The sequence below is a fragment of the Anticarsia gemmatalis genome, chromosome 9, assembly GCF_050436995.1.
Source record: "Anticarsia gemmatalis isolate Benzon Research Colony breed Stoneville strain chromosome 9, ilAntGemm2 primary, whole genome shotgun sequence".
In the NCBI taxonomy this organism is placed as follows: Eukaryota; Metazoa; Arthropoda; class Insecta; order Lepidoptera; family Erebidae; genus Anticarsia; species Anticarsia gemmatalis.
In genome coordinates this window covers 11,726,748-11,743,012 of record NC_134753.1, presented here as the reverse complement: position 1 = coordinate 11,743,012, position 16,265 = coordinate 11,726,748, and the positions used below count along the sequence as shown (strand labels likewise).

Genomic DNA, 16,265 nt, shown 5'->3' with positions numbered 1-16,265 from the left:
TGGTGATTAAACTTGGTGCAACGTGTGCTTTAATGATGTAACAATTTCGTTATGAGGTGTTAGATACGAGAAAATATATTTAAAACTTCATAAAATCAGGAAGAGTAAGTTTTTATCTACTTAAATAAAGTACGTTCACATTTCATTTTAGGAGATAATTGTGTTAATGAGGAAAACTTATTTTGACAGCGTTCAATTATAAGAAAAATTAAAGACCATCAAAATATCATTTAATCGTATCTGTAGTTCTATCGTCGCAATTAATCTGTATTCATTTACACTTATAATAATCGCTATCTAACCACATAACACAAATATTTTGTGCGGACCCAATAAAATCTCCCACGCAGGCAATATAAACAATATGTCCCCCGTCACTTGTACTATAAGAGCAAATATTATCACAGTCTTATTTTACGCATGTAGATATTAACTGGACACGTGTTTTTCATGAACTTAACACAAGAATGTTCTATTAACATTAAACAATGTAGCGAAGAAGCTTTTAATAAACTTCGAAGTTTTTTTGGTTATAACAAAGATAGAACGACACAGATTATACTTAGCCGGTTTTTGGCTCGAGCATTTTATATTATTATTCTGACCTAATTCACACTTGGCTAACAATAGGGAACTAGGCCTAATCCCTCTCTCATAACGGAGGAAGATCCTTACCTAGCAAATGAGACATAAATAATTACATATTTTTTTAAACGTTATTAAGTACTAACATTCAAACCTAACATTTTATTGAAACTAAAACATAATTATGAATTTACATTTACTAATAGTACAAACATTAAGGGATGAAATTTTACTTTTATCTATTAATATGCTATTAAACGACTTGTAGCATCAATTACACAATCAAAATAACATAAAACAAATGAACCGAAAACAATTTTAAAACCTCAAAATACTATTAAATTGTATCCCAAATAGAATTTCGACCCTCCAGGTAATGTTTACCACAAAACAGTTTGTAGAACATTTCATTGGAACGACTGTTCAACTCCCAAATTGATATGTTTGGGCTATCACGTGGCATCAAAGTAAGTAGGTTTATAGTTCGGACCAATACGGACCCTTCGTGTATAAATCATCTATAGTTTGAGATAGGATGTGTGGTGTGAGTTATAAGCGAGTGGAATCATTTATTTATTATGATAGAAATCAATCTAACGCCAAAGGTCTTATTTTTATAATATCGCTTTTTTGACAACAGCTGAAGCCGTGTTTCAACTTTTTTTGAATCACGTTGTATCTCCCATTAAAGTTTTGCGCAACGACTTTTCATCCCAAAGCTGCTTAACGCATTACTTGTTAGTGTCCAGTGGATTGATGTTGGAAGAGCAACTCTTGTAGTGTCATGCCCAATTTTCTGAGGTATACTTAGCGGTAGTTTATCCATTGCATATTTATCACATGAGAGTTTGAATAGAAAAACTACCGCTAAATTTACCTCAGAAACCGAACATTAATGCCACTTCTATCGGTTAACTGTCAGGTAGGGAAAGCCTTAAAATATAATTTAGTTATGTAGATATTATTGTTGATTTAACCACTCCATGAAAAGATATTAGTGCAAAATCGACGGTACTTTTTCAATTTACGAAAAGTATGTATATTTTTATAAATGATCCGTTTGACCCAGGATGCGCCTCTATTATAATAAATTTCATACAAACGCTCTTCAACAACTCCTTATAGCAGCTCAATTTCAATATGAATGGTGTATATTTATAAAAGACCCCATCACCTCTATCAATTCATACGTGACGATACATAATATGATACTCAATGGCTACTGAGATGTTTATTGTTATACTAATTTGATGATACAACTATTATGATGGATGTACAACCTCTTAAATGATGTTAGACACATAAAATCGCAGTGGGTATCTTGTAAAATATAAGAAATCGATAAAAAAATGCAAAGTACCCATAACGTCGATACAAATAACATTGAGGATTTTAGACTCGGAGACTAAATTAATAGAAATCTAAATAGAATTAGTCGAAGTTTTTTATAGCTGCTTGACGGAAAAACTGATCTACTAATTATTGCACAAATTTTAAAAATGTTTGGTTTCCTTCTCCCACTTTTTTCTAAAAGTGTCTATTTATTTATTACTAGCTAGCTGACCCGAGGCGAACTTTGTACCGCCTAAAAATGCAAAATTAAATGTCTATTTTTCAATATTTCTGAAAATTTTTCTTAATATTTTTTTCCATACGAACCTTCTCCTAATAATAACAAATACAACACAAAAAGAATTAGGCAAATCAGTCCAGCCATTCACGCGTGATCCGTGACCAAGGAAAACGGGTTTCATTTTTATATATATAGATGTGTTACTTAATATTGTTCTAAACGTTTTTATATGTTACTGTAAAAGCCCGGACTGTGAATACATTGTGATTTTTATAAAGGCTTGCTTGGTAAGTGCTTTAATTTTTGTCTTGTTACTGTTTGCTATTCGCTTATAACTTGAGTATATTCGTATAAAAAAGGGTCCAATAATCAATAAGGAGTTTAATCCCGCGGGCAGCGGCCGCCGATCTCATTGGACGGAACAAATTGACGGACGAGGGAGCTCACTCATGATACTGTTTTATTACTAGATAAGACTTTGTACATAAAATATATAATAGATAAGGCGCACAGAAGGATAGAAGTTTGTATAGACGATATTTTAAATATAGGATAGGAAAGTTGAGTTAGTATTTTTATCCATAAGCATTTCGTTCTTACTTGTGAGATTTTAAAAGAAACTTAAAATTAAGCAATAATAGAAAACCTTATAATACAAGGAAGGCTGTAAAAAATTAGCTGTGCTATCGTGATACTATAATTTGGATAAAAATCAATTTTACAAACATAATTGTTTTGCCTTATAACACCCTAAGATGTATTAATTGTACTTTTTCTATAAAATATGTGCTTGTAACAGTGTGATAATATTTAAGGTTACAATAAACAGTTATCCAATTCTAATCCAGCAATAAAGCAATAACCACATACTCAAAAAAGCATTAAAAATAAGTAGTTCATCTAGTAACCCTTACTCCACCGTGTAGTCGGTTCAATTCCCGAGAGACCTAGCAATATTATTACGAACTATAACGCGAGATTGTTTTGACATAATACATGACGTTGAAACTACGGACGAGTGTTTTTGTTTTATTTTCTTCCAATATTATCATGATACGATAAATAAATAGCAAAAATAATATTTTTTAACCTAAGGTTTTAAAGTTAAACTTAACTTTATAATTTAAATAGTAAAGTTGTTGTAAATTGAGAAAAGTTAGTGAAAAAGATTCTAAAGCCAGAAAAGATTGTTTTATTTTATTATATTATTATATTTTCCATATTAGAATTATGGAAATATTGGACAATAAAGTTGTCATTTTATCCAAGTTACATTACGAATAACTTTACCAAGCGAACGAACATAGTTACAAGTAGTGCATTCTAACTGCTTATGACCTCACTACAATATAGCTCACAAACCTTTTACCATTAATTCCTTTCACCAAATACCAACAAAACTAACCTATTTCAGTTTCCCAACAAAAACAATTGCGTTACCCGTCTCACTAAATGTCAAAAGTAGCGTCTTATCGTTCGGCCCTAGCGATGCGATGGCAACACTTTTTGTCACTACATACCATCCAGCTTACGTCGCTCCTTGAATTGCAAATTTAAGTCCAACACGAACTGTTTTTTTAGAAGGAAATTCGAGAAAAAGTACGTACAATGTATACGTTTTGTTTCTATTGTGTTATGATATTTTTTTAGACTAAGTTTTAGTGTAGGTCGGCTATAATGTATCTGTTGTTGTTTATGTATGAACGTTTACAGGGTCAGATAGAAAAAATATTAAAGGACTGCATATGTAACGGGATGTTAGTGCATAGTCGTATATGCTACTGGGCTAGTAGTGTGTTCGGTATATGGGACTGCGCAGTGCGCACGACTACTATTATATCAAACTAACATTAGAAATGGCGAAACGTACAAATATGTATTTATACACCTTCAGATACAAACGTGACTTTACAAAGAAACAATAATAGTTTTATGGAATTCGAACAAATATTTGTTTTTATAGACATTGTATATTCATACCATGTTAACTACTAAATAATTGATATGCATCTCGTTTAACGGTTGAAGCGAATGTTTAAAATAAAATTATATGAAACCAATAATCTGTATACACGTCACTCGGTCAATTATTAAACGATTTACCGCATCGTTGACTGCAATATTTAATTTACGAATACATTGATGGGAAATAAAATAGGAGTGAAAAATAAATGTCATTTAATAATTTAGCTTCTTGTTTTAAAGGAACATAAGCGATAGTGTTGTCCCTTACTATTTATTGTTTTGGGCTACAATTTGTTGCAAGGACATGTTCTAAGAAGGGTCCTTTCCGGGAAAAGTCTACGGTAATTTTTGTTGCTTATTTAACGCAATTATATATTAATTTAATTTTGATGTAGGTTATGTTTTAGGTTAAGATTGAAACATCCGTTTTCGTCCAAATATTAGTCATTTTTGTGGAGCTTTGTATGCAAGGTTCGCTACTGGTATACAAAATCCAAATTTTAGTCGTATCGTCAGTCTTATACAGCTGTTTTATACAGCTACTTTATTTTGGAAATATCGAGAGTATTTAGACAAACCAACTAAATCCGGCTCTCCTAAATCGTCAGACTATACAATATATTGTACTGCTACAAAGAAAACAAAACACGACGAGTATGAACAAAACAATAAAACTCACAATATATTTATAACATTACTCAAGCCATCGTACGCATGAAGTTTGGAATGCACTAAAATATAATACCTCTAAATTTAACTTTATTGTTCTACACATAGTAAGCTCGTTGAAGAAATGCAACAATGCAATCGGAAATGTTCTAGTTGTTGCACTGTGCTTGGGTGGTTTGAACTTAATAAAATTATAGGAGTGCAATGTGGTTGCATATTTTTATAAGAAAAATGAACTTGTTGTTGACTTTTCAAATTATTGTAGCTTATTTCAAAGCTTATAAGTGACAGATAAAGTGATAGTAAATGTATGAAAACTATTATCAAAATTTAACCTGATAAGTTAACCTTTACTTATTCAGAAGTAATAAATCCGGGGTAAGTATCGTACAGTAAAGTGAAAATATAAATGACTAGCTGACCCGCGCAACTTCGCTTGCGTCACATAAGAGAATCATAATTATCCCCGTTTTTGTAACATTTTTCACTGGTACTCTGCTCCTTTTGGTCGTAGCGTGATGATATATAGCCTATAGCCTTCCTCGATAAATGGGTTATCTAACACTGAAAGAATTTTTCAAATCAGACCAGTAGTTCCCGAGATTAGCGCGTTCAAACAAACAAACAAACATACAAACAAACTCTTCAGCTTTATAATATTAGTATAGATAAATAACTGCCAAGCTTCACGTAAAAAAATAAAATAAGGAAGTCTCTATTATGACACTTGCCCCCTTTAATGCTATCATAATATGCTTTTTGATAAATTTATTACTTCATAATTTTGAGCGTTTAGTTAAAACCATCTCTGTTTTTCTCAAGTAAATCGAATAGTTCTTCAACCTTACTCCTAGCTTCACACAATTTATTATAATAATATTATATTTAAGCACATTTTAAAATAATCCACCGCACCTGCATCTAGTTACGTCAGTTATCACGTTAACCCTGCCACCGCGGCGGTAATTGGTGAACACGTAAATAAAACTAACACGGCGACACGCGGCGTGAAGGCGCTGTTTAGCGTACTTGTTTTTATTTGTTTTGTTGCGTACGTCACTTGCTAAACGGTTATTTGGTACTTTTAGTACCTATTATCTTTGTTTAAGGATTTTTATAAAGTTATTTTATAGCTGAAATATTTCGGTTGAATTGCTATCGTTTAATGTTTGAAGTCTTTTATTTTTTTTTGTCTCGAATAGCCGATAGTTATACATGTTTTGCTACAACTTTATTGGTTCTAACTAAAATGTTAACCTCTCCTTATTAGTAAAATGGCTATTTTAGAATACTTAAGAATATTTCAGATATTCACTATATAGAAATTTTCACTTTACTTTTTCCACTAAAACTGACAATATTTTGAGTCAGAGCTGTATTTCTTTTATTTCAAATTGCCTATGCTCTTTCCCGTTCTCATTTACAATATTTTATACCTCCTGAGTATACTGAGTCATCTGACAAATTTAGGTAATTTATTATTTTTACATAAACGTACATAATAAACCATGTATAATGTCCGTGTTATTTTTTTTATAAATAAACAATAATTACCGAGCAATAATAAAAACATCAAATCATTTTATACCAAAGGAGAGAAACAATTTGCCTTCCAATCGCTCTCCTGTAAAATTACTATAATGTCAGTTGACTCATTATATTTAGGTTTATTTTCATTTTTCAGTTTTAGTGGAAAACTTGTGTCAAGTGAACATCTGAATTATTCTAGAGTATTCTGTAATAGCCATTTTACTATATTGAGAGAAGTCCACATTCTCATCAAAAATCATTGAGAAAAAACCATTGACACGAAGAAGAAGAATTATATTTAGGAGATATCTCTTTAGTAGCAAAACCTAAAATCACACGAAGAGTACGTATTCTCACAGACGCCATATCTTCGATACCTAGAGCACGGTATTCTAGTTGCTATTCCCACAGTGCGCATCGTTAGCTGTCTTATGACATTAGCGGTCTGACGGGCAGGCACGTTTCACGTTCCAATCGACCATTGGTCTTTTAGACCGGGCAGGCGCATTCGACGGTTAACTGAATGAGAGACAAACAGTCTTGGCTTTGAAGTTTGGGAGAAGATTGAAATGGGAGTTTGGTTCGATGAGAATTGAAAATTTCTTAGCCATACTTTTGTTTATTTTTTTACAAACTGATGTCGACATTGTCATTAAAAAAAAAAATTAATTATGTTACAAACCAGTAACAATGACTATTTAATTTACATTTCTTTCCATCTTTGACTACCGCCAATGTCATGTGTGTCAAAATTTCCTGCAAAGTACATAAATGTACATATATCGTGTTACCGTAGTGACATAGGATACCTAGCAGACCTAGCAGTTATGCAGTTACACAGAAGTATAAAAAAATACAAAGACCGTCTTATGTGAGATCGTTAAAGTACTACAACCAACCAAAATATGAGAGTAAATCATATGATTCTTATTAAGTAACACAAAATAATAGTAAAATCTCAACTACCCACAACAGACATAAAAATCACTAACCACCAAACAGAATTCTTTACACCGGTCATTAAGTCCATTACCGTCATTGTAAGGCTAATTCCTCGATAGCTGTATAGGCTATTTAAGACACACATTAATGTGACACAAATCGGGCCACGCATTATCTTCTAAGGGCCTGCCTAACGACCTCTTTTATCGGTCTCTACGAATACGGCCTGTTGTTCCGGCTATATGGATTTTATCAGGGTAACTTTTTTGCTAAGGAGTATCGAATTAACGCAGTGATTTTAGGCAAGAATATGAATGTATGTAGCTGTATCGCTTTACTTGCCAGCTATTATGTTTTTGATTGTGTGTGTGGTTGAAATGTGTATGTCATTAATTCAAAAATAAACTTCCTATTATATACTTTAAATGAGATAAGTCTTCATAAGAAACCAAATATTTTACTTATGTCATTTTACATATCGATAATCTGTAATCCAGGGAATGGTTACAGTGAATATCACATTTTCAAAGCATTATTATTAATTTCTAAACTCCTAATTAGAAGGTAAAAAAATGACATTTTTATTTTATCTCTATGCTTTGGCTGTTACTTTTAATGAAAAAACTGTCCTTAAGAAAAAGGTTATTACGTATACACATCATCAGTAGCTCACCTACCGTAAATTACCCAGCGTATTTTTTTGTACAACAACAAAACTACATACAGCAGTAACAGGTTACCGTTTAAGAATTATTCTTGAAAACAATCCGAAAAGCGGCTCGTTGTCGCTAAGCTGCATCGTTAAGAAGCTCATTAGCGAAAGATCATCAGTTGTCTCATTAGACGCAACCAATTAGAGTGCTGTTTAAAACGCTTTTAAATCATTGCTCCGTGACTCTCCGCTTGTGCCGTTACTCTCAGGAATTTTCTTTTAAGTGTTGCCGTCAACGGGTTATTGTGCGGATTTAATACTAATTTGTGTATGTATAATAAAATGTTAATACTATTTTTGATTTCAAATATTGTTTCGTTTGTTTTATTTGTGTAAATCGTATTGGTGTAGTTTTTTTATTGATCTGCGTATTTTTAATTGAAATGGGATTGTTTCATTGTTCCGTAATCACTATAAAATTGCTTACTGTATTTAATGTAGTGCCATAAAAAAAACCTTTTTTTAAAAGAATTTGGCAGATGATATCATTTTTCGGCCTCAGCAAACATCTTCATAGTTACCAAAACAAAGTTTCAAGATTCAAAATATAGAACAATCTTACCTTGCCAACCCCGGTAGGTTCCTTAACCCCCAACCGTCGGAGTAACGCCGGCGGCGGCGGCGGAGGTGTCCGGTGTAACGCGGCACTGAACCCTCCCGCCGACGTCGCGTCCTCGTCCCGTCGCCGTCTCTCCCGGTGCGGAGAGCCCGTGCTGCATTTTGTCGTTGAAGTCCTGTCACAAGAGAAGAAAAAGTATTAAAAATCTAGTTTTAGGTATTCAGACTTAGATAAAGGCTGTGACTGTTAGACAAACGATGGTTGGACGAGAATTCAGTTTCCATATTAAATCGTTTAGTAAAAAATTAAAGTGATTTTGACTGGTCTAATTTAATTTTCCAATGACACCTTACATAAAACATGGAATTACACACATTATAAACATTCAAATATAGGTGTCGCCAAACAACTTGTACACAAGTAGGTTTATTTAAAAGCAAACTGAGCGTTGACCCAATGCCGAAGACACTCGGTTAACTGTTCTACCCGGTAAAAGCGCAATAGCCCTCGCCATCGCGTCCTTCAATTTCTTACAGCCTGACTTAAAAATACTCCATTATAATGTAGCGAAATTGTTCAATTGTTTGGAAGCACCTATACTAATAATCGTTTTAGTTCGGCATAGAATATAGCAGAGTTTTGTATAAAAATAGATTTCCGCGCTCAAAGACACATTGTTCCCCTAAGACTTCTTCAAGCAAAGTTCCAGTGACGTTTTTTCTTAATATAATTCAAAGTGCAGCGTCAGACTACGTTGGTATTTTAACGCGATGTCATCACCCTTGCGCTGAACTCACAGGAAGAAAAGTTGCCGTTCACTTCCTCTTTCCTTCCGTAACCAAATTGTAATAGGAAAAACGGATATCGTGACTTAACCTTTGTTGTCAAGCTTAATATTTGACCGGGAATATAAGCTCAGTGTTGGGCTACTAATATTAGTATACTTTCACTCAAAAACTACTGAATTAATTTTGATGAAATATGTCAGTTTATGATTCGATAAATACAGATACTTTTCTATACGAGTAATGATTCGCACGCGTACTGAGTACATACTTGTAGTATAGAAAATATCCAACGCATCGAATCTATACTAATATTATAAAGCTGAAGAGTTTGTTTGTTTGTTTGTTTGTTTGAACGCGCTAATCTCAGGAACTACTGGTCCGATTTGAAAAATTCTTTCAGTGTTAGATAGTCCATTTATCGAGGAAGGTTATAGGCTATATATCATCACGCTACTACCAATAGGAGCAGAGTACCAGTGAAAAATGTTACAAAAACAGGGAAAAATTTTAACGCTTATGTAACGCAAGCGAAGTTGCGCGGGTCAGCTAGTAAAAAATAAAAAAAGAACTAAACAACAGATAATCCTTTTCTATTTGTCCAACCAGTTAATTGTATAACAAACACATTTATTCAGCCGTAAAACTCGCCAACAAGCTTTTAAGCTGCGCAAATAAAATCGGTTATATTTCACTCGTATTCAGTTAGAATAATTGAAAAATAACCAAAAACCATTTATAACGGCATCTGTGTTACTGAAACTGAAGGAATCGGAAATAAATGTGTTGGACGTGAGGTTTCGACTGACCTTTTTACATTTTTCAAAAATTCGCCCCCAACGTCAATGCCGTGTCGGTGCATAACGGATGCAGACAAACGACTCGAGCGTGGTGCCACTGACAGATGGCAACTGTTTGTATTTAAATCAAATGAAAATATTGGACAAAATAGCTGTGCAGTTTTACTTTTAAAGCAGTTTTTAATGGCTCTGATATTCATGAAAAGAAAAGCTGCAGGCATTATTTTTATGACTGTTTTCACCATTAACGATTTGAAAGATATCTATACTAATATTATAAATACACTATAATTTAACTTTTAAAATTATATTTTTTGCTATATGATTGACCTTATGCAACGCGTGTGTAAAGCTCGCAATCTGCCATTATTCATTAACCATCAGTCAATTCACTATATTATTTTTTTTTTGTGAAACAGTTTTAATTAAACTTGTTCTGACATAATTACAGACCTCATCAGTACTCCAACAACAATGTACCGGCCAATTAATAAATACCGATTGAAACTCAATACTGTACAGAACAAAAAATGATCAGCGACATTCCTTGATCGATGTCTCAATAAACACGATGTTAAAAATGCGCCTCAAATTCCGCGACTTTTTTTGTCGCACGTCTACATCGCACTTTAAAGGGGGTTGCACACGGCCGAGTGATGGATGGCGCTTACGTGTCGGCTGACGACAACGCCCGTATTTTATTTTAATGCCATCGGCGTAACACCCGTCTCCGAGAGGCTTAAAATTGAAAATTCTCCATGTTTAGCTATCGGAAAAATAATGAATATATGGATTATAAGATATTCAGGATGCGTTTCTTCCTCGTGATATTATTTGCTCATAAAAATATTTTCACGAGAGCATGCGACGTGTAATATTTTCATAGTTTTTGCTGCGCTAGTCGCGTTGGCAGCGTAACTTATTTGGCATTCAACAGTTCCTTGGAAAAGCTAATATTTTTAAAAGTTATGCTTGTGAATACAGTTTGCCGCGTGACAGAATTATTGCGTGAAATTCCATCACTATAATTAACTTACAATTTAAAAGCTATTCTTTTCGCACATAAAATCATAATAAAAATAATTAACTACACTATTCCTGAACCTAAAACAAGAACCGAAAGAAAACAGTCCGGTATTACAACTAGGAAAAAATCTACCCCTACATACTTTCGTAGCGTGACGTGTTCGCGTGTCGTCCAATACTTTATTGTTCCCAACTATTAACATTCTTCTGGCGGATTGTTTAGATAACTCGACCTCCTACCGCGTTCTATACGCCTGGTACTTTTATACGAACAACGGATAAATTGACTGATTGATGCGCTCGTAATTGACAGATTTTGGGGTTGGTAAGATCAAAGTTGTGTCACAGTTTCCAACAGGTGTGAGGATATTGATTGAAAGATGGCTGTCGATATTGGGAAATGTACCGTAATAATTTGGTAGATTTGAGTTTTCTGTCTCGACGATACAACATACGTAAAAGCTGCGTTATTACGTTCAGCTGAATTTAAGCTTGATAACTTTTGTATAATCGTAATATATTTGTTCTGGAGAAATTTATTTGTGAAAGTAGTGCCAAGATCTTCGAATAATAAACCCAATTTTATTAGGTGCCAAGTTTCACTCAGTTTTCTTTATGCTCATTCAAAACGTACATAGGTACATGAGCTTTATGAAATGGATCTCCCTTTTTTTTTGTTTTGTTGTAAGATAAGTCTCGTTTTGGTTGTAAGAAACAGTCTAAAAAATATATGAAGTAAAAAATATTACAGCAGATAAAAATATAAGTTTACAATAACAACAAATTGTTTGAAGATTCTAAGAAATATTCTAAACAAACCGGTATCAATAAGTAATTTAACAATTATAAGATTTCAATAGAGATATTTTGGAACGTATTCCAACGAAACGTTTTCGAGTGAAAATCTACGTTTCAATTAAACAAAAGGATTCTCTACTAGCCAAGTTTCGTTGTTCGTTTCCCAGGAGAGGGGCTAAATAGAGAGCGAACTTATTCTAATTGATCCTTTAACATTAAACCAGAATGGAAATTGACCGAGTTTGGAAAATACTTTCGAGGAACTAACACAATTATTTTCGCGTTTATTTTAGGATTTAGATCTGATTTTATCATGACTGAAGCTTTAATATGTACGAATAAACCAGCTGACTTTTTGTAATTAATAACACAAAATACCGAATTCTATATGAAAAATATGATTTTTTTTATCACCTAACGTGTATTTAATTTGTCATTGTAAGACAGCAAGCAATGTTATTTTACTTTGTAGCAAACATTTTACGTTTTATTTCACGCCAGTACCAATTTTAATGACTTATCCAAAGCTCTATCTTAACTGTGAAATAGGTTACTAAAATGCCGCAAGCGTACCACCTATTTGTGATGTTCAATCGCGATACCTAATCGTTTCCGAGCGATATAATATACCTCGATCTAACGACCAAAGTTCGCTTCTGAATACTAAGAACATTCAAAATGTCAGTCTGTACATGCGTCTAGATTTACGAAACAAAGGCTTTTAGTACCAGGAAGACAGATCTTTGCAGATATGGTATTTCAAAAGGATGTTTATATTGAAGATAGCGTTGATTTCACGGGACGACGGTCACGGTAGAAACAATTTCGAAAAGGTCGCCACTTGACATTTGATAGAATGCCTCTTGGAGCATGAATAAGCCTATGGGTTTAGACTTAGTCTGTCATGTCTTTATTATTTTCCTACTGCATTTACGAAATCGTTTTGATATTCTTTTAAATTTTCCATTGTTTGTTTTGTTGCGAAATGGATTGAAATATAAAGTGTTTTATTTTAAATCGTCTTTGTAGTCTGGTGTTTTCTTCAGTAGTTTATGTTTGTCTTTAGAGTTTATCTTTAGTTCTTTGTTGTCAATGGTGTTCTATTTTGCTCCGTTAGTAGTAAATTGTATGGTATTAACGTCATAGTCTCTAACAGACACCATTGACATGTAAGTTATATTCACATTTCTATCAATTTTGTTAAATTATTTGGAAAGACTATGAACTCTAAAATACGTTTTTTTAGTTTTGAATATAATTATGTTTTTGTTTGCTATAAAATTACACTTTACCGGCATTTCTTCTACTCTGCTTAAGCAATCATGAAAGCAAATAACTCCAAACTTCCTAATTACCAAACAAAATAACCACTAAAGCAGCCACCAACTCAACAGCAACGTGAACACGAATCGCGTGACATTTCCACTAGAAATCACATACAATTAATAGTCATAAAACATTTAAACCATTACATTGTTACATTTTTAATTCATTACGTCATAATGCTCGTGAATGGCGGCAAAAACGGTTTTGCCTTCGTGATTTTGATCAGGGATGTGTTAGGGTAGTGCCCCCATGGTGCACGGCTTTTGCCGGCCGGCTTCAATAAATTCTTTGTAAGGACAGTATATTTTGGGCGCGATAAGATAAGTAAAAAAATTACGTTAGCCATTCCATTGCTTCTGTACGTGGACTTTTATACGTTACGGTTTGTTTATTGTTCAAATGTTTTGTTTATTTTCATATTTTTGGTCTCTTTTATAGAGCTCTATAAAAGAAGCAAGGAAACAATACAGCGAATAGACGGCACTAAAACCGAAGGACGGACGAAAAGTATTTTGTATTTAATGTAACTAGGTTTAGCTGGCGAGTCAGTTTTTTTTCAGAAAAGGTACCTTTCGTATTTCACGGTTCTAGTTATCACACTGTCAAATGTCATCTATACCTGTTTAGTGATTTCGTGAATAAACAACAGACATATTAACTTTCGTATTTACAACAGCGGTATCGAATAGATTGTTATTACAAAAAAAAAGTTGTATAAAGCCAAGTTCAATGCTGAAGCTAAATTTATGATAACATCGCAACATAATGAAGCAATACTTTCCAAACCTTTTCGAAGGCGAGATTGAAAATAAAAGGGAATAACGCCGGTCCAAGGCTGAGGCTTCAAAGGCTTCCTTAAAATAAAATTAAAGGAGCAACGTTAAACCAAAGTGCACTTAAATTAAAATAAACAGTTATTTCTTAGAGCAAATTCAGTAGTAACGAATAAGTATGACAGGGAAATGGATTTGTGTATGAATTTTGACGATTGGTGTTTATGAAAAATTATGATGGAATTAGTTTTCACTTGACGCTTCTTTGTACAGTATTTGTAAACAAATGTGTTTTTTACGTTTTTCTTAATGGTATGTAAAACATGTGACTGTACTCCACTTTTTTTTAATGAATTTTGTGCTTATTTCTAAATCAATTGATTTTTTTTTTCCATTGAGCATAAAAATATATCAATTGAGTATCGTATTAAGTACATAACGAAATAATCGGAAATCACTAAGTGATTGAGCTCGCTCAAAAAAAAAAATATTTCGTGTATTTTCAGACACATGATTTTTTTTGATACAGGTTTTATAATTGAATGTGTGTTGAAAACGTTTCTCATATTTTCACCCCGATTTTACTATGAAGCAAACAAAACGGTTTTCCCAATAAAAAAACATTCGAATTCTCGCTTTGTTAAATATGAATGGTTATAACAAAGTGAGGGCTACATTTAAATGCTGTCCAGTAGCTTTCACGCTAAGAGTTACCGAATTCAAAACATTTCAACTTTACCACCTTTTATTTTTCAGCTGGGCAACGGTGGCAACCGGCCAAACACGAAAAAAGTTTTTTGCTTTCTCGAAATTGTTACACAGCGGAAAGTGGACTTTATTCCGTTGTGTAACGGATTGTTTTTGTTTATTTTATTGTGGTATTAAGTTTGGGTAGCTAGTATTGTTTGGTAAAATGATGGCAATAAATATAAAGGAAGGCTTTAGAACTATCAAACAGCGTTCAAGCGCGCTTTTCAGTCGTATGACAGGGCACAGTTGATTTTTCCTTTGGCTGCTTGGGATTATTTAAACTGGTCGCGACGCCAGCTGCTATCGTAGACATTGTTTAAGTATTCGATACGCGTTTTTAGTTTGAGACGGCTATCGATTTTGTATTGGTTTCTGTTGTAAAGTGGCTTTTATGTTACGATACTGAATTGTATTAGAATTGAGTGATGTAGTCCGTTTTATTTTAGCTTGTGAATTTTATTGGAACTTCTAAAATATTTTCAGTTTAAGTGATGAAGTTCTTGCAATGGCTTTTTGTAGTTTACTTGAATAATGGTTGGAGCTCATGACTGCGGTTCCATCTGCATTGCTTATGTTGAAATACTAGTACATTATGTCCTTGTCTGGGGTATAATCTATCACATTGCCTTCAATGACTGAGTAGTTTGGCCGCGAAAAGACAAACGATTTTACATTAGATAAATTAATGGCATATTCCTACACGTACGATATTGGTTACCATATCTCTCGTTAATTCTTGTACCAAAGCATATTAGCTTCAAAAGTTTACATACAGTTCCACCACAATCACTTTGATCAGACATTTCACACACATGTTGCCGAACTACACAACTACCGTAAACGACACCATATTAAACCCCTGGAAGTTCATACAACCCCTCTTTCCACCCCCCCCCCTTTCATACATAACAGTGCAATGTAAGTTCGTCAGATACATTCACTCACGCAATGTGAATGTTTTATGTGAAAAATTGCGAACGACGCGTGCGATGCCGGCAACGTATGTGCCACGTCAAATGGATGAAATGTTACGTTTGTTTGTATGGTCATGTGTTTGCATTTTGTTAGGACACAGGTGTGTTATATTTTCGAAAGAGCTATATACAGGGACTCGTAGGGGTATGCTAGAGGCATGGATATTATTTAACCTATCCTCCGAGAGAATCACGATTTTTTACAAGGAGGCCAGAGCCAGTTGCGCTCAACGGCCGGTAAACGATCTGTGGGTTAAGCGAACCTTGGCGCGGTCATTCCATAGATGGGTGACCGCATAGTGGTATTTGAACTGGGCGTTTCAGTGCTTCAAAAGGCACGTAAAAAGTCGGTCCTGGTTGTTGTCAATTAAGATAACAATCGTTTAGCCAAGTGAACAACTTTGACACTATGTTGACCACTAACCATACGATGAGAAGAAGACGACAAGGAGGAGAGTTGAGACCAAAGGACGAAACTTTCTACGATCCTTAAAAACT

At 33.8% G+C, this 16,265-nt stretch overlaps 1 protein-coding gene across 2 annotated transcripts in view; it reads right to left on the bottom strand.

The window, feature by feature from the left end:
* Positions 1 to 16,265, bottom strand: part of LOC142975288 (kinesin-like protein CG14535) — a 342,628-nt gene that overhangs the window by 70,835 nt on the left and 255,528 nt on the right. For both annotated transcript variants that reach the window (XM_076118043.1, XM_076118044.1), the window contains one exon: positions 8,539 to 8,710. In XM_076118043.1, coding sequence (XP_075974158.1) covers positions 8,539 to 8,710 — 172 coding nt within the window. The remainder of the gene's footprint in view (positions 1 to 8,538; positions 8,711 to 16,265) is intronic.